The 25,184-nt window shown below is 36.6% G+C and overlaps 1 protein-coding gene across 2 annotated transcripts in view; it reads right to left on the bottom strand.

Annotated features, from left to right (window-relative positions):
- ken (zinc finger and BTB domain-containing ken and barbie protein) overlaps nucleotides 1–24,266 on the bottom strand; it is a 72,185-nt gene extending 47,919 nt beyond the window's left edge. Inside the window, exon 1 of one of the 2 annotated variants that reach the window (XM_081755898.1) lies at nucleotides 23,286–24,266. Coding sequence is in view for 1 of the 2 variants with exons in the window: in XM_081755897.1 (XP_081612023.1) it covers nucleotides 19,421–19,423 (3 nt within the window). In the remaining variant the exon portion in view is untranslated. Of the gene's footprint in view, nucleotides 1–19,420; nucleotides 19,443–23,285 lie in introns of those variants that run through there. The other variant, XM_081755897.1, reaches the window with a different exon arrangement.
- Nucleotides 24,267–25,184: the final 918 nt, after the last annotated feature.

The raw sequence follows: 25,184 nt of genomic DNA, 5'->3' as shown, positions 1-25,184 counted from the left end.
GAACTAGCTAGCGGCACGAAATACATATAAAGTATATAATTTTCGCCTAAAATTAATTAACTCACTCTATGACCTATGGGAGGTTCAATGCCATGTTCACAAAAGCTCTCCTGACTTTTATCCTTAGTCAACTGAATCCAGTTTCTACTTTGTATTCTTATCTCTGCGAGATCCATCTTAATATTGTCCTCCCATTTGCGCCTAGGTCTTCCTAATGGTCGTTTTCCGATTGGACTTCCAGTTAAACCTGAAAGCGTTCCTACTTTCTTCCATTCTCGCTACATGCCCTGGCCACCTGAGCCTCCAAGATTTGATGACCCTAACAATGTTTTGGTTAACGGTATAAATTATGCAGTTCCTCATCATGAAGTTTTCGCCATTCCTCATTACCGTTCCTTTTGGTTCCGAATATTCGTTTCAGGATTTTATTCTCAAATACTTTCAGTCTGCGTTCTTCCCTCAGCGTAAGCGACCATGTTTCACAACCATACAGCATAACAGGCATAATTATCATTTTATATATTTTAAAGCTTGAAATTCCTCGACAGAATTCGCGACGATAAGAGATTTTGAACTGAATAATAACACGAATTTCCTGCTTTTAGTCGATATTTAATTTCTTCGTGAATATAGTTTTCTGATCCTATATATTAGCCGATGGCAGAACTTTCTTTGTCTTTATGCGATGAGATTTTGTAAGTCAAAAATTTTCTGCAGGAATTCCAAAATAAAAAATCAAGATGATCAGTTCCAGAAGAAGAAACACTTGTGATAGTTAAAAATATGCTTTATGTGACGTGAAAAACAGTTCAAATGCGAGTTGTCCGTGCATTTAAGACATCTATACACAGGAGGCACGTTTTTATACTTTTCTGTTAGCTATTTTATTTCCTCTGACAATTTTTCCTGCACGGGCACGACAAATTTTCTGCGATCACATCGCAGATCGCAGCATGCTCTGCAATGGGGTCAAATATCCACTTTATCAAAAGTATTATTCGATATTTTAATGCATCCAAAATTTGTCGTATTACGATCCCGAGGAACTTCTATGTATTTAGTACATAAATTTCGCCCAAAATTTTAAAATCTTTTTTTTTTTTTTTTTTTGTTTCGGAGAGGGGATCGGACCCCTCTAAATACGTCCCTATTATCTGGAAACAAACAAATAGACGTGGACACAAAAGAGTTTTCATCTTAAATGTCCATGGTTATTTCCCCTTTGGAATAGAAATTTTAAAACCCTGTGTAAAAAAAAGAAGAAAGTAGGGTTCACCCGTTACCCGTTCAAACGGGATTTTCCCTGATCGTTCTCTACATGATACTCGTTTTCATACTGTACTTACATACATTTGAGTCTCATTGTATTATGATTATTATCTTCCATAATCGAAATAACAGGACAGAAATGGGATTTTACTTACTTTCACTTCAAATTAATTCATTTCGGAATTTGATTTAAATCAACGATTTTTATTGAAAAAATCAAGTGATTTAAATCTTGATTAAAATCGTGATTTAAATCAGACTGATTTAAATCAATCCACCCTGGTGTAAAGCGCACCGAAAAACCAAATGAAGCATTTCACACAGTCTGTGAAGAATGTAGATCAAGCCAGCCATCTTGAGAGAGGTTTCCCTGGGTTTTCCTCATTCACACCAAGCAAATGCCGGGATGGTACCTAACACACATGTCCCAGGCCGCTTCCTTGCTTCCCCAATACTTTCTGCCTTCACTTTTTCTTCGGATAGTGTGGTCGGCGAGGGACGTCATCCCCTCATACGTGATCGGCTAACATGACCACAGATACCGAAAGTCTAGAAACCTAATCCTAAACTGGAGGAAGTTCTTTGTTGGTGTTTCTATATGGCTCGAGTCCACTTATACAGCTAAATGTAAAAAACAATGTTCATTGAGACAATTTCAGTAACTAGATTTTGGCATTTGTACAAGATTTTTTATGATGAATATGAAGTAGTTATTCCTATCTTCCAAAAAATATGACAGAAAATACTCCCATTGTTCAATGTTCACAGGACTCGGAGAATTTGTACGATGGTTTGAGAAGTCGGCATATTCAAAACCAACTGAAACGCACAAATAGGTATCTTTGTATTTTGTTTGAACTAGGCCTATAAGATTTGCTAAAGAATGACTAGTTCCCATCGAGCTGCAATACCTCGCGGAGTCACTTCCAAATATAATTAAGACGGTTAAACCAGCGGTTCTCAACCTTTTTGACTGATGACATTTTACTGAACATCCAGGGCATCTATTAGTTTTTTATAATAAGTCTATATAGCACTGAGTATTATTGCTACCGCTGGAAGTGTTGATTGGTACAGTCTGTCTCGATTTTAACTAATTATTATTAAAATTTTTCACGATTTTTAAATTCTAAAATTTCACGACACACCTTAAGGGATTGTGTGATACGCCAGTGTGTCGCGACACATCGGTTGACAACCACTGGATTAAACAACCTAGAGCGGACGGATCCCAGTATTTGGTAAATTCTACGTAAGTAACTAACGTTTTGTTCAGTATGCACATAATACTACAGTGCATATATAAACTAGAGCTCTGGGATCGCATACATTGCAGCACAAAAACAATATTCTTTTCCAATATGAATGAGTTTTCTAAATTTGACAAAAACTTGAATAAAAATTACGAAAAAATTAAGTGTATCCATTTTGCTGTTTTATCAACTAATGTAGAGGCGCCGGAACCGGGGGGGCAAGGGGGGCAGTTGCCCCTCCTGAAATTTTCAAAGGGGGCAAGATACTCGTTTTGCCCCCTCACTTTCAGACTTTAAAAACATCACACAACACTGATTATATGAAGTAAATTTTGCTTTTTATAGTAATGTGAAAAAATTCTCTATTCCAGATTCATCTTTCTCTTTGAAAGAAGGGACCGGGCGCTTTTTCTGCCCCCATGTTAGACAGAAAGAGTTAGGAAAAAGAATTAAAAACTCTCTTTATTTCCATTGGTGTACATTCTCAAAACACTGTAAATTCTTTTAAAATTGTTGTTTAAGTAATCGTAAGTCTGCAATATGAAATGAGTCGTTGAGCGAGATTTTAAAGTTTGAAAAATATAACAGTTTAAATGAGTAACAGGATGTTTAGGGCCTAAATACATTTTCCATAAAGTTAAATTAATGTTCTTACAAACTATATTCAGAGTGCAGTAAGTTTTATAGGAAGAGGAAAAATGTATAAGGTAGCATTAATAATTCAGAGCATATGAAAAATGCGAACTCTATTGTCGTTCCGTTCGTTTAATCCTTTCACTACCATTTTTTTTTTTTTCGGAGTGAGAAACATTAATCTATGGCTATTTTAAGTTGTTTTCAAACGTATAAATATATTAAAAAAAAAAAAAAAAAAAAACATTTTCCACCGTTTCGTTTTTCGACATGGGAAGGGTGGGACATTATGTATCCCTGTGATATTTTTACGTGGGACCTATATGTTCCAGTGGTATTGACATGAACGATCATCTTGTATTTTCAATTATGAAATTTATATTGTCAGAAAAACAATTGGGTCGTATTTATGATTACAAATATTTTACATTTCGGCATCCTTTTCCAAATTACAGTACATGCAACCACTGCTTTATCACTAGCACATTGTTCCTCACTTTCATCTAATCCATTATCACTTTCATTGTTCACGTTCACTTCCACTACTGTCTATTTGATAATGTTAATAAGAATTCTGTGAAGTATTAGCAGGCTTCTCTTTACTAGTGGAACATCGATTCATATCAATAAAATGTGGTAAATTACCAAAGGTCCTCTGAGAATGTATCGTGGGACACACATGTCCCAGTGGTAGTGAAAGGGTTAAGATATGAGTGCAGAAACAGAACATGTATTTCAGCTCACCTTTCAGACCAAGTTTGTAAACAAGAATAAGGAAGACAGTCACTGCTTATAGTAACTAGTAGTGTTAGATATTTAGCTCGCAGGGGTCAAGCAATCAGTGGACATTTGCATAGTACGGGTAATTTGATGTCGCTCCTGGCTGAAAGAAAAATGGATGTGCTTGTTCTCAATCAATGGATTAATCGACGGGATATCTGGCTTAGTGCTGATTGAAAGAATGAAATTTTAAAGATTATGGGACATGCAATATAGAGAGACTTGGTAGCAGAAGCTAAAGAGTCTCCATTTTATGCAATCATAGTTGACTCCACGACTGATATTTCAAAGTAAAAACAGTTGTCTCTGTGTGCACTGTATTGACTCTGATTCATCAAACCCAACAAAATATTTATGGAAATGATCACCCCACATGGCACAAAATCGGAAACAGAATTCACGATCAAAGATATTCTAACGAAGCTAACCTGAATGCAGAAAATATACACGAACAGTGTCATGATGGTGCAGCTATCATGTCAGGACTAGTGAATGGTGTGCAGAAGATAACTTCGACTCAACATCCGAAAGATGTATACATTCATTGCAATAATCAGCGTTAGATCTTCTATTGCAGGAAGTAGCACGAAAATGCGAATATTTGTGTAACGTGCGGGCCATAGTGAAAGACGTTTGAAGCATCAACCTGGATTCTGCAAAACGATAGACAACATACGCACGCCAACATTGTTCTTGAACCCTGTAAAAATATCAACGAAAGTAACGTTAATCCTAAACTTTTGTTGCCTGTTTGTCCTACTCGCTGGTGTGTTAGGCGAAAATCTCTAATCAGATTTCAATCTGCTATAAACGAATTCAAATCACGTTGAAAAAAATAATCAGGAATACAAGAGGTCCAGATGATGATCAAAAAGTAATTCTAAAAAGGTATTTGAAAAGAATGAACAAATCCGGAATATTTTTTTCTGATAGTCAGCATACGTGCTTTTGTATCTTGCGGACAACGCGAAAGTGCTTCAAAATTCTGAGGCTTCTGCTTCTGGAGCTAAAAGAGCAGCAGCGATTCTATCTAGAGGATACTCTGAGAAACCCACGAACAGACAGTGCATTTGAAAACATCTATAAGGAAGCAAAGGAAAATGCAGACAGACTACACTTAAAATTGCCCACTTTATCAAGATCAAACAGAACACCAATTAGGTTGGAGAAGACTGATAATCCTTCTATAGCACCTACCCTAGAACCTGTATCAGATCTTCCAAAATTGTACTTTGAAATCACTGATTATTTCTTGAATGAAGTGCAGCGTCGTTTCAATCAGCCAGGCCTCAAACAACTCATAAAACTCTAGAAGATACTTTCTGAAGAAGCTATATGTGCTGGTGGGCCTCTCTCAAGAGAATATTTGAAGCAGGAATTAGTTCACCCGTCGGATTTTAACCTGGATAGATTATGAGCTCAACTCAGGCTGCTTCCACCTACTTTGATGACGACTTAGTCGCTGACGACCATCAGAATATTAAAAACTATTAGTGCTGAAACCCCAATTGCTCGCAGCCTTCTCGACCAAGTTGTTCGTCTAGGGACTTTCGTTCTCACTATGCCAGCTTTTTGAGCATTCGCGAAAGATCATTCAGCTATTTGCGTCGTCTAAAGACATATTTGATTACGTTCATGACGCAGAAATGATTGGCTTATTTGCTGTTGTTGCATATGTGTAGCGACCAGACTTAAACACCATTGCAAGAGAATTCATATCAAAGACAAGCGAAAGAAAAAATACTATTGGTCAATTTTGAAAAGAAATAAATGTAGAATTACGTAAGTGAAAATATTATGCGTATTATAACCAATTATTTAAATTACAAAATAGCACTTAAAATTCTATATAAACTTGAATTATTTCTTATTAATTGTGTCGTACTTGATTAATGTGAAGTGAAGTGAATAAAATGAGATTAGGAAGAGAGGTGAATGTAATAACAAACTAGATATACTGACGTAAGTGTAGTAAAAAATACAAATAACTCTGGATAATTAGTGTAATTGAATTTTCTATATAAATTTTATGAAGTCTTTAGTCAAAATTCCATTTTTCCATTTCTGGTTCGAAGTCAAGTACGTAGAAAAAAATATAGTTTCTTATATTTTACTTAATTATGTAGCCTGCCTTATAATGTACAAGTTACTTTCTACTACAAAGTGCTACAAATAGTTCTAAATAGCAATTTCTAATATTACAGTGTACTGCAACACCAGAATTGGATTTTTAAAAATATTTTAAGTTCCTCGTTTCCAAACGATTTAAGTCGCTTTAAGATTCTTTAATAGTGTCCGTGTGACCATGTCCCAATACAGTTCAAAATATGTACCAGTATATAAAATGGTAAAATTTGTATTTACAAACAGTCATTGTGAGCAGTACAAATTTTACAATTTTATGTTTTTAATTCTGATTTCAGTGGTTGTAAATTTCTGCACCACACCAAAATCCAGCACAAACTGACACGGAATTAATTAATCTAAAGATGTAAACTAAGATGCCTCTAATAGATGGAAATTTCACTCTCACGAAACTGTTTACCGCTTCATTATATTATTATTATTATTATTATTATTAACCAATCAAATTAAATTATTGTTACATTACAAGCATATATTCGTATTATCTTATCCATGTTACATTCCCGTGTCTATTTTCAAGACAGCAGTTTGCCCCCCCCCCAGCTGAAAAATACTTCCGACGCCACTGAACTAATGGAAACGAACCTACCCAGTTGCTACAGACTGTTCCAGTATTTTAATATTTCAACACGAAAAAAGAAAGAAAAAAAGGAAAGTTTCAATTTAGCAAGTTATGTAACTGTTATAAAGTAACTTTAGTGTAACAGATTTACAATGGCAGTCATGCAAAAAGACTGAAAAGAAAAAAAAAGAATATATATATACTATATCGCATTTTTTCTTCTTAACTGAGAGATTCTCACGAGGCTTTCTCCACGTTGCTTCCCACTTTCTCTGGAAAAACAGGAAATCGAAGGTATTTCCCGAGAATCTCAGCGTTACTTATTGGTATGATACGATCTTTCATTTAATTTATAGCAATATAAATTTCTCATTTAAGAACTTTTACCTACTCCCTCCCTCCCATAATGACTATTAAATATTTGTAGCCTAAGTGAATAACTGCTACGCACAGACTAATGTTCGAATCTTGGTGTTGACTCAACATTGTGAAGCAATTTAAGAGCTACTTATATGAAAAGATAGCAAGCAATCTAGGAGCTACATGCATCAAAATATAGCAAGCAATCTTTGAGCTACTTGAAAGGATAGCAAGCGATCTAGGAGCTACTCATATCAAAAGATAGAAGCAATCTAGGAGCAACTTAGATGTACAGATAGCAAGCAATCTAGAAGCTACTAGCATGAAAGGATAGCAAGTAATCTAGGAGCTACTTGCATGAAAGGATAGCAAGTAATCTAGGAGCTACTTGCAAGAAAGGATAGAAAGCGAGATCTAGGAGCTACTCGCATCAAAAGATAGCAGGCAATCTAGGAGCTATTTGCATGAAAAATCTAGCAATCGATCTAGGACCTATTCGCATCAAAAGATAGCAAGCAATCTAGGAGTTGCATCGAAAGATAGCAATCAATCTAGGAGCAATTTGCATGAAAAGGCAGCAAACTCAAGTTTACAAAACCAGAAACAACAGAGATGGAATACACTATTTCCCTCAGAGTCCCTCCCCCCCCCCCATTTGCGAGGATAATCAATTTCATAATTTGACACTTAAAATTGGTATAAATTGCTAAACAAAAGTGTAGAGAACTTCCAAATTTTTAAGTATTAACAATTACAAATTTTGACTCAAAGAAATTCTAAAATTGGGAGTCGAAGACCTCAATTCTTTAGGAAAATAGAAAAAAAAAAATAACTGATTATGGCTTCTACTTGAAATGAAATAAACTAAGCATTTTAAACCATATTCAAGAAGAACCTGTATTACTGAATTTGGTTACATGTGTACGTACACAGGGTGGCCCAAAAATAGGTATACAGTACCGTACTGATCAGCTCATTGCATTTTATATAATTTCTTATTGCTATTCCTCAGATAGACTTAGTTTTTTTTAATTATTATTTGTTCTTAATGTGTTTTACGTATATTTTAGACGCGAAAGAGCTCGGAAGAGCAGAAGCAAATAAACCCATTAACTAGAATGTTATACTCGATCAATCCAGGGGTGCATACCTACTTTTGGGCCACCCTGTACTTTTTAACGTGGTAAAGTGTAAAAGCTTTTTCAGATCAGACATTCCGAGTAAGGTTTTCCTGAGTTTCCTTCATTCGCACCAGATAAATGCCGGGATGGTATCAAACAGAATGGTCCTAAACCTCTTCCTTCTTCACTCCTCTGTACCTTTCCAATTTTCTGGGTAGTGTGATCACCGAGAGACATCATTCCTCATACGGGCGGGCTAACATGGCCACAGATGCCGAAAGCCCAGAAATCTAATTTCTAATCCTAATCCTAGTGACGGGCTAACATGGCCATAGATGCCGAAAGCCCAGAAATCTAATTCCTAATCCTAATCCTAGTGACGGGCTAACATGGCCATAGATGCCGAAAGCCCAGAAATCTAATTTCTAATCCTAATCCTAGTGACGGGCTAACCTGGCCATAGATGCCGAAAGCCCAGAAATCTAATTTCTAATCCTAATCCTAGTGACGGGCTAATATGGCAATAGATGCCGAAAGCCCAGAAATCTAATTTCTAATCCTAATCCTAGTGATGGGTTAATATGGCCATAGATGCCGAAAGCCCAGAAATCTAATTCCTAATCCTAGTGACGGGCTAACATGGCCATAGATGCCGAAAGCCCAGAAATCTAATTCCTAATCCTAATCCTAGTGACGGGCTAATATGGCCATAGATGCCGAAAGCCCAGAAATCTCATTTCTAATCCTAATCCTAGTGATGGGTTAATACGGCCATAGATGCCGAAAGCCCAGAAATCTAATTCCTAATCCTAATTCTAGTGACGGGCTAACATGGCCATAGATGCCGAAAGCCCAGACATCTAATTCCTAATCCTTATCCTTTATTTTGTATGACCCCTTCGACTTGGGCAAAGTTTTAACTAATGTTCAAAAACATGCTACTTTTCTTTCGCATCTTTTCTATAATCAATAGTTTTCAGTTTAATTACCTTCAATACCCCAACCTGCTTCTAAACCAACATACAATCTGAGTCTCGATGCGGGAGATTTGAGTACTATATTCATGCTTGTATTAGTAATAATAATAGCACAAGGTGAATCAAACTCAAAGGCACTGGTCTGCAAAGCTATGCAATACAGCCTCTGTTGTCAAGCTGAGCCTGTCCCTAACCGAGATCGGCTAACAAATACAGTGATCTTTATTACTCAAACGATGCACTACTTGGCAAAGTTCGTTCAGATCAGACCAGTAACTACTGAGGAATAAAGTACCATATAGTAATGTATGGTACAGACAGTACAAGGGGTTATTTCTTTTTCTTCACTTTTATTACAAAAGTTTTATACCAGTATTTTTTATTTTTTATTTACACTATGCTACAAATAAGCAGTTTTATCTACGTAATAGTCCTTTTTCCATGAGACTATAGCTTTTGCCCGTAGCAGCGCGGAAGTCTTTGAGGTTGAAGGTTAGGAGGTGGGATGGTATCTCCTGTCAAGTGCAGCGCAAAGACGAAGGAAGCTCCTCCCTGTAGCAGTGCAAAGGTGCGTTGCTATTTCCTGTCCAGTGCAGCGCGGAGGTAGGTAATATCTCTTGCCCAAAGCAGCGCGAAAATGAAGTCTTTTGCCTAGAGCAGCGTAGAGGTAAGATTAGGAAGTCTTTCCTGCCCAGAGCAGTACAAAGAGAAAAGTAGGGATGATCAGCTGGAGCTATCTTCTTGGTTTTGACTTGTTTTATAGACGTATTTTAAAGGCGGAATCTACCGAGGGGTTGTAGGGTCCTTCGTGGTTCTCTGTGTCCTTCTTCGTACTTTTTGGTACAAAGTACTTGCGCGAAGATTTCTGAATGTTTTAGAATTCACCGGTACTAGCGACACGAATGCACCATTAGTAGGAGGATGATAAAAAATGGATATGTAGATAGAGCACATACTAGTTCCTCTGTAATTCCTTACACCGCTTGGGATAGGTCCTATAGCTTCTAAGCGGTTCATAACTGTGGAAGGAGACGTTTTTTTTCGACCCATGTTTATTAGACTTTTTTCTTTCATTTCATATAGGGAATCATCTTCCAAAGTTTTTTGGAGGAGTTACCTACCACCCGAAATATATATATAGATAGATATGGTCAGGTTGTCTCAAAAGTCTCCTTCATTGGGTAACTCTGTTATCAAAATTACAACAAAATGTAAGAGGGAAAACCGTCTCCAAATATGTTTTCAATCTTAAAGTGAGAGGTTTTTTTTTTTTTTTTTTTTTTTTTTTTTTTTTTTTTTTTTTAATCGAGCGAGCCATTTGGGCTGTATGTACACTCTTTATGCACCCAATGTCTTAAGTGAATGCAACGTTGCCATTTACCGGGAGTAGATAAATTTTGTAGGAGTATGATGAATGGGGGCATGTTTGAAATGAGGGCTTGCCATCTACACGTTAGCGCGTCAGTGTAAAAGACAGAAACTTCATCCACTTATGTCGTAGGTCCCAGTAAATGACAACATTGCATTTTCATTTGACATTGGGCGCATAAAGAGTGTACAACCCAAACGGCTCGTCCGATTTAAAAAAAAAAAAAAATCTTCACTTTCGATTGAAAACATCATATTTGAAGACGATTTCCTCTCTTACATTTTGTTGTGACTCTGCTGATCATAACAGTGTTACCCTATGTCAGGGGACTTTTGAAACACCCTATATATCAACCCTTGTCTCGTGTGCATCGCTAAGTGCTACTTTTTCTAGTATTACTTTGCACAAGATGGAAGAGGTCTGCACGGGCCGGAATTTTTAGCCCAAGTCCGGCCTGGCCCGTGAGTTTATAATGTGAGACCAGACTCGAGTCCGAAATATGTTTTAGCATTTAGACCCGAGCTCATGTGATAATCAAATGAGCCCGAAATAGGACCGAATTGCGGAAACTTAATACTTAACGCAAAATTATATTTTTATTTGCAGCACTTAGCGGTTTAATTTTGCAGTTATGTTTAAAAGTTCTCTAGAAAGAACGGTGATGTATCGTTGTACAGTATATTTATAAAGTTAAGCCCGAAAAGGCCCGAGAAGTAGGGTTGTATATTTAAAAATTTACGACCCGAGCCCGAAGTGATATATGCTTTGTAGGTCCGAGACTGCGCAGACCTCTACAAGACGGGACGCAATAGTACCTCGCCCCTAGATGATATGTCTTGGTACGAGCAGTATTATCACAACGAAGCTGACAATACAAATAAAGATAGCACTTCCATCTCGTAGGCTAATATCTTTAGCAACAAGATCTGCGGTTGATGAGTTCTTGTTGAACTCTATTGGTTGAGAAAATCAAGACGCAAGGAGTTAAATGAAGCTGGGTTCTACATAAGGCCATATATGAATTTAAAAGATACAGAAGTTAAGATTCTTAGGTTCCTTCGAAGTTACGCCACTGATCTCTGATATCTAATGCATTTTCTTTAATTGCAACCGTTTGAATATTTCTTAATATCTGACAAAAAAAAAAAAAAGTTCAGGACTAGAAATGAACATTGCCACTATACAGCACACATTTCAAACCTGACATACTTAGGAAAACCAAGTCCTGATTTCCTAACTACCAATCAACCTGACAAGTATTAATAAAACTCGTAATCTTTGTTGCAAAAGCCTGTTAAGTCACCTACACACCGGTTTTAATTCCAGAACGTAACTTGGTAAGATACTAAAAGACTACTTATCAAAATTAGAGATAAACGACAAAACAAGTAAACAAAACGCATATTGAGAGAAATAATAAATTAAAATTGTTATCACGTTCGAGATCTCCTCACTGTCATTTTTAGTATATAGGGTACCTCGCAGTAGCGAAACGTGGCTTGTGATAGCAGTGGTTGCAATATAAAATGTGTGTATATTAACGCAGGCGCGCTCCCTGATTGCGTCTGTTACTTCAATATTTAGAAAATAGGGCAGAAAAATATCTTCTGTGTTTTAACGTTGATTTAAGTTCAAATATCCTATTCAGTTATTATGCGCTTGCAAGCGTAGTGAACAATTACTGCTCAACCTTAAATGTAACAGTAACTCCAAACTTCTACATCGGTCATATTAAAACACTGGCTAAATAAATATAATATACAACAAGGCACGAAACATCGGGTAGCCATTGTGTCCAAATATTTTAGTTTGGCGATAGGCATTTCGCCTCTACTTTGCGTTTGAATCACCAAAAGGAAAAAAAATGGTGACCAAACTCTCTTATCTGCTACTGGATTCTGACCTAAAATTCCTTGCTCTGGCATATATAATGTTATTTATGAAGTATATTTTAGTAGTTACATTTACGTATGTTCCATTTAATAGAGGAACTAAAAACAAAAAGACTTATTCTTCTTGCTTATTTGCACATTTGCTTCTTGCAATAAACATAAAATAACAATGCATACTTCAGTTTTAATACGAGGATTAAAATTAGGTTCAGAACACTTTAAACAATTGTTCCTCTGCTATCGTAAAAATAATTCGAATTCAATTTTATGCATTACAAGGTTTGCACTGATCTGGAGAAACCTATTTCCCTGACTTGCCCTGACCTTTGGCAGGAAATTCTCTGACTTTGACGACAGGTGTTGGATGACGTTGACATAAAAATACGGAATAAAGTTGTATATTTATATAGGAGAGCATTTATGCTATAGTAATCAACTGCTCATATGTACATTCTTCTTACCTCTCATAAAAATCTAAGCAACGCCCCATATAATGGTTGACTAAGCTGAAATTGGTGTATAATTAATATTAGAAAGAATATATTTTATAAAATTTTCCTGATTTCTCTGAGCTGCACCATTTTCCCTGACTTTTACTGAACAGTAGGAACCCTGTACTACAACTACACTCATATTTGTTTCTTAAGTGCCTCTTCCTTTCACTGCAACGTCACTTGCCCACGAGGAATTAAAAAAAAAAAAAAAAAAATAGTTTAGTCAAGCTCTCTTAAGTGGAGAAATTCCTAACTACTATCAAAGTAGGCTGCTGGTGGTTGTTACGTGACAGCAACCACTTGACAGTACGTGATAATCGAACAATGATGGTATAAATGTTCTTTTCCATGTTAAGAAATAGGAGCTCCCATATGCACATGTTCTACATGTATTTCGATGTAGGTGGCTCATGCAAGCAAATACTGAAAACGTTCTTTTATCTGTCAGCTTTTTTGCATGGATTTTTAACATACCCATCAATAGTGTTGCACTGAAAAGTGAAGTTACATGTTTACTCAAGCACTTCAAAAACATTTTTCAGTTAAAGAAAATCGATGACTACACAACCCTGCAACCTATAAGGGCAACCGCGCCTGTTATCTATGTTTCAAAAACAAAATGCATTAAACGAACAGTGTATGTACAGTCCGCAGCAAAAAACCTGCAACATGAGCATGTAAGTTTATTGTGAAACGACGAATTCTTTTGCTCCAAAATAAGTGTGCAGGGGAGGACACTGAGGTTTCGCCTGGCATGATTCGTGCCACTTAGACGTTATGTTGATTCCCTGCGTTGTTAGGTGTAGTTTCACTATAAATTTACATGCTCACAGTGGCGTAGCAGCTGCCCCCGCAACCCCCGCAGTGCGGGGGACCCCGAGGTATAGGGGGCCCCTAAGTCTTGCGATGAATAAAGTTTTAAAAAAGTAGAACTTCAACCTTACTTCTGTCGGCTTTACAAGTAGGGCCCCCCTTACTTTGCGGGGAAGGGGGCGCAAAAGTGTGCTACGCCACTGCATGCTCATGTTGCAGGTTTTTTTGCTGCAGACTGTACCTCTATAAGGAAAGAACACAGAAAGCAAAGAGAAATAATAAAATGAAAAATTCTCAATACCGTCCTTAAGATCCAGTTCCTATAGGTACTAAACTTTTGTTACAGTATAGGTAGGTATCGTATAGATATAATTATTTAATCGAATAATTTAAAACCGTTGTTTTCATATCACGAAAGAAAAAAATAAAGTAATTAGTGGAATAAAAATGGGGGGAAACGAAAGAACCACACCGCTGACCACTATAAACACATAATAAACCTGGAATCTAACCATGGAACCCTTGCATCAGAAGTAAGTACTCTACAACTTCGCCACTGTGTCACCACAGAAGAAGAAAGTAAAATTCGTACACAAAAGAAAAATATTTCTGTAAAAGTTTGAAAGGCTCTAGAAGTGGTGAAGTTTTCCGTTTTTGTACCTGATTAAAATAAAGAAGATGCTGCACAGTATTTAAATTGGATTCATGCTATAAACCAATGTCAACGAAGTTCTCTATAAGCAAATTTTAAAATACGTGACACTGATAGCCGCCTCCGCTGGTGTAGTGGCTAGCGTAGTGTCTTTGGTGCACACGGTCTCACTTCGCACACTCACTTCTATCAAAATATTACAGAAATCAAATGATAACACTAACATTTTGCATTTGTCTTCACTACAGTACTCTCTAGTTATTTGAACTTTCACTATCAGTACTCTCTAGCTATTTAAACCTTCACTATCAGTACTCTCGAGCTATTAAACCTTCACTATCAGTACTTTCTAGCTATTTAAACTTTCACTACAGTACCCTCTAGCTATTTGAACTTTCACTATTAGTACTCTCTAGCTATTTAAACCTTCACTATCAGTACTCTCTAGCTATTTGAACTTTCACCATCAGTACTCTCTAGCTATTTAAACTTTCACTACAGTACCCTCTATCTATTTGAATTCTCACCATCAGTACTCTCTAGCCATTTAAATCTTCACTATCAGTACCCTCTAGCTATTTAAACCTTCACTACAGTACCCTCTAGCTATTTGAACTTTCACTATTAGTACTCTCTAGCTATTTAAACCTTCACTATCAGTGCCCTCTAGCTATTTGAACTTTCACTATTAGTACTCTCGAGCTATTAAACCTTCACTATCAGTACTTTCTAGCTATTTAAACTTTCACTACAGTACCCTCTAGCTATTTGAACTTTCACTATCAGTACTCTCTAGCTATTTAAACCTTCACTATCAGTACTCTCGAGCTATTAAACCTTCACTATCAGTACTTTCTAGCTATTTAAACTTTCACTACAGTACCCTCTAGCTATTTGAACTTTCACTATTAGTACTCTCTAGCTATTTAAACCTTCACTATCAGTACTCTCTAGCTATTTGAACTTTCACCATCAGTACTCTCTAGCTATTTAAACTTTCACTACAGTACCCTCTATCTATTTGAATTCTCACCATCAGTACTCTCTAGCCATTTAAATCTTCACTATCAGTACCCTCTAGCTATTTAAACCTTCACTACAGTACCCTCTAGCTATTTGAACTTTCACTATCAGTATTCTCTAGCTATTTAAACCTTCACTATCAGTACTCTCTAGCTATTAAACCTTCACTATCAGTGCCCTCTAGCTATTTAAACCTTCACTATCAGTACTCTGTAGCTTCAAACTCTTATTTTATTTCTTCCCTTTTAACTTTTGTCGCTGCTATATCTCCTCCTCCTTTTTGTCATTTTAGTATTTACCTTCACTCAATATTCTTCGTCTTTTCCTCAAATTTTCTAATTTTATGTTCATTTTTAATGTAGATTCCACAATAAGACTCATATACCCTCACATATTTAATCCATCTACCGAAATAAGCACATCTAATAAAAAAAAGTGACACCCCCTCCAGAAGTAACAGTCATCCCTCTATATCGCTCTGTGATAATACGTGGTAATACTTCACTCTTCCACACATAAGCATTACCGTTAACTGAAATAAGTATGACACTCGGTTGTATGTAAACAACTAGTGAAGATAGCTCCAATTAAAGATATGAAAGAATGATTTTTAAAAAACAATGTGTAATGAAAAATGTTAGAAGTAATTGGAGAACCCCGAGAAAACTCACATACATGGTGCTTGTCCACCACTAAGTCTACTTGGCACGACCTTGGACAGAACTAGGGATCTCACGTGCCAGAGGTAGAGGCGAATATTCAAATAATTTTAACACCGCTAAATTAAACACTGAACAAAATACAATAAATAAAAAGTCGCGCAAATTATCCTACGAACACATATTCAAGTTGGTCTTTGGACAAAATTTGAATAATAACTTCTTGCGCTTGATTGAATTATTGTGAATATTATCACCTCTTACTAAATACATTGGAAAGATAGGAATATGTGCTGCCACCTATTGATTTTTATCGTTCCTTCAAAATCACTTTAAAGTAAATTCTTTTAGCCTCTTGATATATACCTTTCTACAATCTTCGGCTAAGTCCTAGCCATGTACTACTCTCAGGAGGTTCATAGCTAGAACACTAAGACTGGCAAAATTAGATTTAGTTTACCTTAAAGGCTTATTTTATGAACATACTAGCTGAACCTGCGCTCTCTACACAGCGCATTATTCGCATATGAGCATAAATCTCCTTATCATTCCTTACAACATCTATACATGTCCCTTTACAGACACAAGTGAAAGAAGTATTGATTTAAAAAAAAGCCAATGAGTATCATAAAGGGGAGACTTTTTTCGATTATTTTTCTCAATATTTCGCACCGTTTGCAAGATTTGAGCCTGCTTCCGGTTGGAGTTTCTAATTCATGTGTGACCAGTGTTTTCTTTCTTCTTGCATGCAGTATGTAATAAGCAAATACATTACATACACAATTAATTATTTATACAATGTCAGTTATATATGGTGTTCATTGGGCAAAACACTCCCCCCAAAAAAAGTTCATCTTACACTTGAGAAATGGTTATCCTTCCTTTTCCATTAATATTTGGCCATGAAACAAACGCCTGAGACATACACAACCCCTATATACAACAGTGTGATGTTGGAATGTATAATGCTTAGGATGTGATGCTTTAGTTTTTTTTATTTTCAAAACTTCCAATGTGCCCGTAAAAATGTAATAAAGAAATAGTGGCCGTGTTTTTTAAATATTCAATTAAAACTGGACAATCTACATGAAATTTGCAATCGATCAGTGAAAACGTCATCTTTCTAGAGCCTGTAGTTTCCGAGATCTCATTGTCAAAAGGATTGGACACAAACATATAAACGTAGTTTAAAAGAACTCCAAAGATGGCAGCACAATTCATTTGCATTTATTTCGGAGAAGGCTTATTAAGGGCAAAGGCCTTTGAACAATAATTTAAAGGGATAACATTTTTTAAAAAAATATTTCTTTAGGTAATTTATTTAAAGTACACTCTTTTAAAAATATTTGTCTTTGTTATAAACGTGAAATCACAAATAACCGTAAATCAAAGGTTTGAAAGCTAAGGTTATCGGTTAGAGCTCGGTCGCTCTTAATTGTTACTAAGAAGAAAAAAATTCACTAAAATTATAAATTTCTGATCGAAAATATAAAATAAGCCACACTAATTTTACAATAGTATCATGCCAGTATCTTGAAATGAACAGACACACTATTGTGATCCTGCGAAGAGAATATATGTCACAACGTATGTATGTATGTAGTACTTTCGTAATGAAATGGTTAAGCAATGTAAACATCGGTCGGCAGGCAATTTCGCAAATATTGCATGTCTCCCAAATTTTCCCTTTCTCTAATGTCACTTTAATGGTGAGGTTGAATTCTCTAGACATTTGTGTGCACCGGCTACTACCCAAATTATACGGGAGTTGTAGCTTGAGCTGCTGCACTAGAGAAAGTCCAAAAATGAGTTACTTATTATTAGTACAATCTAGCATCCCACGAATATGGTCCGTGGCTAAGGGGCACTGTGATGATGATAATGAACGAATTGGTGGAATGAAAGTGGAAACGGAAGAACCTCCCTGAGAAAACCTCCCCGTATGGTATTTATCCACCACCAGGGGCGGATCGCCCCCCCCCCAGAAGAGGAAACTTTCTTATTTTATATATATAAATAAAACCCATCCCAAAGTTTGGAGCCCTTAAAAGTAGCAGTATGACAACCTACCGCCCCCCCAGAAGTCGGTCCTGGATTCGCCCCTGTCCACCACAAAGCCCACTTGGCGCAAACTGTTGTCGAACTAGAAATCCACACACTTGTCCATTAATTACTGAGCTACCGTATTTCCGTTGTGGTCCGGTGAGAATTTTTCGGTCTTTTGATTTCAGTTTTGTTGACACACTAAATTGCAACTTATGCAGGCTAAAAGGTAAAACAAATAATAATAATAATAATAATAATAATAATAATAATAATAATAATAATAATAATAATAATAATAATAATAATAATGGGATCAAAGTTTCCCCACCCCCAAAAATACAGGGACCTTAACACCTATTCTTGGGTAAGGGTTCTCCTCTGGGTCTTGCCTAGAAGGAGTTCAAGCGATTGGAACGAAACTTGCAGAATTCATAGCTCTCCAGCCTACGAGCTGTTATTTTTTCTGTGTTTCAATCGTAGGCCGAAGAGTTATCAATCCTGCAAGTTTCGTTCCAATCGCTTAACTCCTTCTAGGCTATACCCAAAAGCCGAACCTTTACTCTATTGGGGGCGGGGTGTTGATGTCTTAACTAGTCTGCACATCAAATTTCAACTTGCGCAAACTAAGAGGTCAATGTCAAAGCTTAACCAAAAAATAAATCAAAAGAGAATTCAATCAAAACGCCTAAGGGCCTCTATAAGAGTACTTTTTTGGGCAAAACTTTCACCTCATAATTTGCCCAAGTAGAAAGATGGTGTGTAGACAAATTACAACGTACGTATACAATTTAATGACAACAAATTTGAACGATAAAAAAGAGGCCTAAATATTGTTATTTCTTAACAGCAAAACTTTGGCTCCGTAACCTTCGATTCCTTAGCTTGCGCAATTTAAAATTTGATATATGGATTAAATGAAACGTGTAAAATCGAATGACATCAAAACGAACTTCAAAATGTCGAAAGGCCTAAAAAGCTGTCACCGACGGTATTTCTAATAATTTGTTAATAACAAAATACTCAAAAATCAAGTTCTGTTACCAATAATTTTATAAATCAAATTTAAATTACCAAATATAGGCCTATTGCCAATACAGTATGACTTCTGTTCCCGAAAATGTGTATCGGAAACGTAACGTAGCGACAAAATAGGGCCTATATATAAAATTACAAAACTTCCAGAATTTGTTTTTTTAATGCCTATAATCTAATGGTGTTATTTATTGTCGCGGATAGTCTAATAGTGTTATTTAAATCCATGTCAACAGGAAAAATGTATCAAAATACATTGTATTAAATTGTTATTTAGGTGACTGATAATTTCCATATGCACTACACATATTTCAAAGAATATTTAACATCAACAACTAACCATGTTCCAAAAGGTATCAAAAATCAGAAAGAGTTCAAAACTGTAACTGATCAAATCGCCATTTTCTCGTCCATTCTTCCCGAATTTCACCTACTTTACGTAAACCGTCAAAATAATTTCTATAAGAAATATCATCACAGAATATAACCTACAGTATGCGAATCATAATGAAACAACTTCTGCCCAAATATAATATCTCTTTGGTGTAACCTCCTAACAGAGGTTATCCAATAAAATGAGAAACGCGCCAATAGTCCGGCACTGTGCAGAGGCGATTGTAATATTACCGCAATTTTAACAAAATCACAAATTCGAACGAAATTTTCCACTATTAAACTCCAGAAGGGCATGACATGTTAGTTATTTTTTAGAGGTGGACGATATAATATGATCAGCACAACGGTTGTCGCTACGTCTGACTTAACAGATAACCGAGAATTAAATAGGACAACCGAGAATTGAATATTTGCATTATATAATTAAAATATAATACAGGTGAGTAGCACACGAGAACGATAGCAAACACGCCTTTCTGAAATTAACTGAAAGAAAACTACTTTCAAATCAACAGTACGGAAGAATTTTAACGCAAACCTGGGACAGCTCCTTTTTTCAACCACTGTCCCGGTATTTTAATCATTTTCACATGGGACACCTAAACGTCCCGTTTTTTAAGTAAAACAGTTTTTAATGAACAGCGTCCCCTAAGTATTATTCAAAATATGAATGATCAACATAAATTCTTCAGTCTTTCGTTAAAATAATAGTAAATAAAGCTATTTTTGGTACCACTGGCAATTTTTAAGCCGTGTCTGCAACTTTTGAATTTTCCACTGGCGCAAATCCCAGGAAGATGAGGGGGACATGTCCCCTCCAACCTTGGAACTATGGGGGACTGTCCCCTCCAATAATCCAATTTGAAATGTGTTTTTGGGAAGAAATTTGATTTTTGTCCGATTGCTACAAAGGAACGTGAGATGTAATTGATGTCCGCCAGAATAAATCTCAAACCTGACAGCCTCCCAACGTTCAAGACAACTCTGCTACCATGATCCTCTACAACATTGTTTTCCCGGGTTCGATTCCCGGAGGGAGCTCATGTGGTTCGGATTCCACGTTAATCAGTAGGTCCACGTCTCATATAGCCTCGCTGCTGAAAAGGGACGTTAAACTCAAAATCAACTCAACTCAACATTGTTTTTCCAACTTCATAAATATTTTGGACATCGCAAAAAAAAAAAAAAAAAAAGGAACGGCTTTACCTGCCCCCCCCCCCCCATGTTGAAGCCAGATTTGCGCCGCTGAAATTTTCCTGAGTGCGTCCCGTTCTTGCAAATTTTCTGGCTACATTTAACCGAATTTGCTACGAAAATATGTATATAATTTTACCTCTACAGGTTTGATTTCTCTATTCGCAAAAGCAGAATACGTAAGCACAGCTCACAAACTTATGTGTAACGCATGAGAACCAAACATTGGCTAAAGAGCGACCAAATCTATGAATTAAAATAATGTGTACAAAATGTTTCCGTGCAGACTGGCCAAACCTCACAATGAGCCCCGTGAGGCAAATAGTAGTCCGCACGTGACAAGCTTGAAGTAACCCATACACCTACTGGCCTTTTAATTCATACACTGCTTCCTCCCACTCTCTCTTCTCTGCCAATATTTGTCAGACTAACCCAGCCATTTTGTACAAAATGTTTATTGCTTTTACAATAAAACAAAAATACAGCTATCCTTCCTACTGGTCTATGGTTAGCACGCACGCCTTTGATGCACTTCGTTTCCCGGTGAGAAAGTATACGCATTACAAAGGGTCTGATTCCAGTTTAAAAAAATACAGTTACAATTTTTCGTATAGCATCGGTAATAAATAGGGACACTAGCTAAGCTTCAACAACAATCCAATCATAATGTAGTCATGTTGCCCAGTGGTGGATCTAGAAGAAAAAAAGTGGGAGTGCCAGCCAGTACCCAGACTTATGATAGGTTTATCATGAGTTTACTATAAACTTTCAAAAATGCATAAATAATAGCTTCAATTATTTGGCACTCAAAAAACAGGGGGGGCTAGATCCGCATTGATGTCACCATAATTTAAAAAGGAGAGCAAAAACCATAGGCCTGTGTAAAATTCATAAAAGAATATTTAATAGGCGTACTTGATATGCTAATCTGTAATAATCCCACATCAGTGTTCTCATTCTGATGGTTGAAAACGAAAGAAAAAATTAAAATCAACAATTCCCGATTAGGTCGTATTAAAATTTTAAGTCGTATATTTTCCAAGAGAGAAGAGTCCCTCCCGAATATACTAACATTGTGTTATCACACACTTGTTTTTAACTCCCTGACTTTATTCGTCCGCAAAGTCATTAACAAAATAGGCCTATTGTCATTGCTGCTATTTAAATTGTCATTGTTGGCTGTTATTATTGATATTTTAATTGATATTGGCTGTAATTATTGTCATTCATATGATGGTTGCAGTTAATTCAGAACTAACCACTTAGTACTGTTGTTTGTTTATATTAGTCACTGATTGTTACAAACCTATTGAAAAATAGCTTTTACTATATTTAGTTCATTAAGTTCCATAAAAATGTAAATACAATATATAAAGTTAGTCCCTTAACCATGAAAGCTTGCTTTTCTAAGTTATGCTAACGTAGAAATGCGTATCTACCAAATCATGTTTTACATACATTCGTAGCTAGAAAAGAAAATGTATAGCTATAGAACCAAAAATTACAATGCATTGTCTTTAAATATAGGCTAGATAACTTTCAAAATACATGTAAGAATCGCATTAAATTCAAATTTCCTCTTCGATCGACGTCACAAGAAATTGTAAACTTTTCAGGCTTAGCGGTCGGCTGGTCACTGTTTCAGATTTTCCACGGCGCGGCGGGGATCTCCAAATACTGGGATTATAAAGTGGTACTGCGAAACTGCTGATAATCTACATTGAATAGGATAGAAAATACGGTATCGGGAGAAATCCCCGAGAAGCCCTCTGAAATCATCACTTCAATGCACTTTATCCACGTTTGTGTGCAGTGACGTATGTAAAGGGGGCTTCCGGGCTTAGCCCCCTCCCGCGAAATTTTACTTACTTTGGAAGTAAATGAAATATCTTGCAGAATTTTCACATTTCAAGGAATAAAGTTAGCAAAGCTTCCCCAGAAACGAAATCGTAAATACGCCACTAGCTCGAGACATGACTTGAGACGCAACTTAATGAAAACTGCAACTACATTTCATGATTACTTATTTACATAAGAGATGAATATTTAGGCTTGGAGATGATGATGATAATGATATGACTGAATAAGACGGTAGTATCAAGAAAGTTGAAGGAAACGGGATAACCCTAAGAAAACTCACGCATACGGCCTTTGTCTATCACAATATTCTTTATCTATTTATTGGGAAAAAAATATACTAAATGTGGACCCATTTACAGGAATGGGGAGCACACATGGTCCACGGTTGTGATTTCTGTCTTCACTAAGGAGTACATTAAAAAAGAAAAAAAAGTGGCGCCGCTATAACCTTTTACGAAGTCCACTAAAGCTTTTCCTATATTGTTTTATGTAATTACAGTACTCGTTCACTTTCAGATTAGAAAAAGTACTGGCATCTTTAGAAAAACTGAGAAACTTTTCTTTTTATTACAGTTTCCGTTAATGAACTACAACACTGAAAACAATCATTCCGGTTACGAAATATATCATTAACAAGAAAAATAAAATGGGAGAGACATTCCATTAGCTGTTAATTAATTTTGCGTAGCCCTACTTCATTTAAAAACACAAAATCGTCACTGAAACAATTAAATAATAAGATAAAAATATCTTACCACGCAATATCAAAGTATTCCAAAGTTTGCCATTCCGAATATCTTGTTTTTTTACGTTTTGTATTGAGAAATCATATTTCGTTGAAAATCACATTTCACACTGAAATCATTCATTTCTTCCGAAAGTTGTTTGCCAAACTGTTACACCCGTAAAACAAAATGTAGTACAAAACAGAACGATATCACACAGACACTTTTATTTTTTCCTTATGTATTTACTCGTAAACAATTCACACCGATCTCATACTGCACTGTTTTGAAAGCGAAAGTAACAAACCAGCCTCAACGCAAACAAAATTCACTTTTTCCTCGCTGCACACCACACTACTAAAAGCGCGTTTTTGGAACAGAAACTACCCCAAGTTCCAAGGTCGTCTTGAAGACAAACGCGTCTGCGCTTTACACTTTTTTTTTCTTTCTTTCTTCATCCACTCATTGTCCAGTAGGCTTTCTCCACACTTGTTTTGGAGCAAAACTTTTCTTACATGTTCTTCACACGCAAAATAACAAAACTGATGAAGAAAAGAAAACAAAAGTTAACTTATTTTAATTGCCGTTGTTATATCACACTTTTTATGCAAGAGTATCCAATTCTTTTGCTGATCACTCACAAACCTGCGCTGTTCTGGTTGCTTTCACTGCGAGGCACAGCACACACACATACACACACACACAACAAGCTGTGGGGCACTTTCACAATACCTCATGCTCTATGCGAGAATGGGCGACTTCCCCCCGTCTTTCACTTCAACGCGCTGTTGCCAAATTTTCAGTCTCTCGTTTTATAACTACGACATTTTTCGGGATCTACTGTCAAAGCAATGAGGAAGTTGTCAATTTGGCAGCTCCGACTTCTGTTTCTTCTCTCATCCAGACCTCCTTGCTTTCTTTTGTTGCCTCCTCGACTGGAGTAGTGAAAATTATTTTTTTTTTCTTCTCGTAGTGACAAAAATGCATCATCCAGTGGAAAGGAAGGATTTCCCATCAACCCATCTTGTCTAGCTAGCGTCGTCTCGCAGTAGCCGCCTGCCTGCCCTTCCCCCCCCCCCACCAATTTCCTGTTCTTCCTTCCCCCCTGTTCCTTATTCTACTGTTAAGTAATTGAAGCACAATACCGGTCGGTTGGTTAGGCTTCGCATAGAAGTATACTGTATATATAATTGTTTAATGTTCTTTTTTTTTTTCTTTTTCATAATTTCAGAGGCCGTATTACGAAACGCATCGTCTCGCTTTATAAAATATTCATCGCTTATAGTGTATGTATTTATACAGACACCACACGTTGAAAATGAAAGTGAAACTGTTTCTTTTTTTTCCTTTCGTTAATGACAAGTCGGTATTTTCTCTTCGCACCCACACAAGGAAGCTAGCACGATCGCTGTTGCCTTTTCTACAGTTCTATTTTGACCACTCCTACAATCATCGGACAAGGAGGCACAATAGACATTTAGCTCCCTAAAGTCCCCCTTGCCCTGTAAAACTGTGATGATCGTATGGTATCTGCAAGATTCTCCTGGATCAGGGAACAAAGAGTCAAGTGCAGAAATGATTTCAAGGATTGGTTCGGACAATGAATAAATCTTCCTAAAATATCACCGTATTTTCGTTGTGGTTCAAATGAAAATGAAAATGAAATCTCTCTGTATAACGTTCCACCATTATACCCTTTAGGCTAAGGGGGACGGATGATTAAGGCAAATGAATGATGGTGGGATGAAAGTCTGGGAGGAAACGGGAGCACCCTGAGAAAACCCACGGACACGATGTTGCTCAGCACAAACTTACTTGGTTGGAGATCGAATCAGGGATCCCAGGAACTAGAAGAATCCGCCCTACCACTGAGCCACCGACCCCCCATGTTTCAAGTGGGGACCTATATATTTCACTCCTACTTTTGAC

Source organism: Thermobia domestica, chromosome 4, assembly GCF_964235325.1.
Source record: "Thermobia domestica chromosome 4, izTheDome1.hap1.1, whole genome shotgun sequence".
Lineage (NCBI taxonomy): Eukaryota > Metazoa > Arthropoda > Insecta > Zygentoma > Lepismatidae > Thermobia > Thermobia domestica.
The sequence above is the reverse complement of the archived record's forward strand: the minus strand, read 5'-3'. Positions and strand labels throughout refer to the sequence as shown.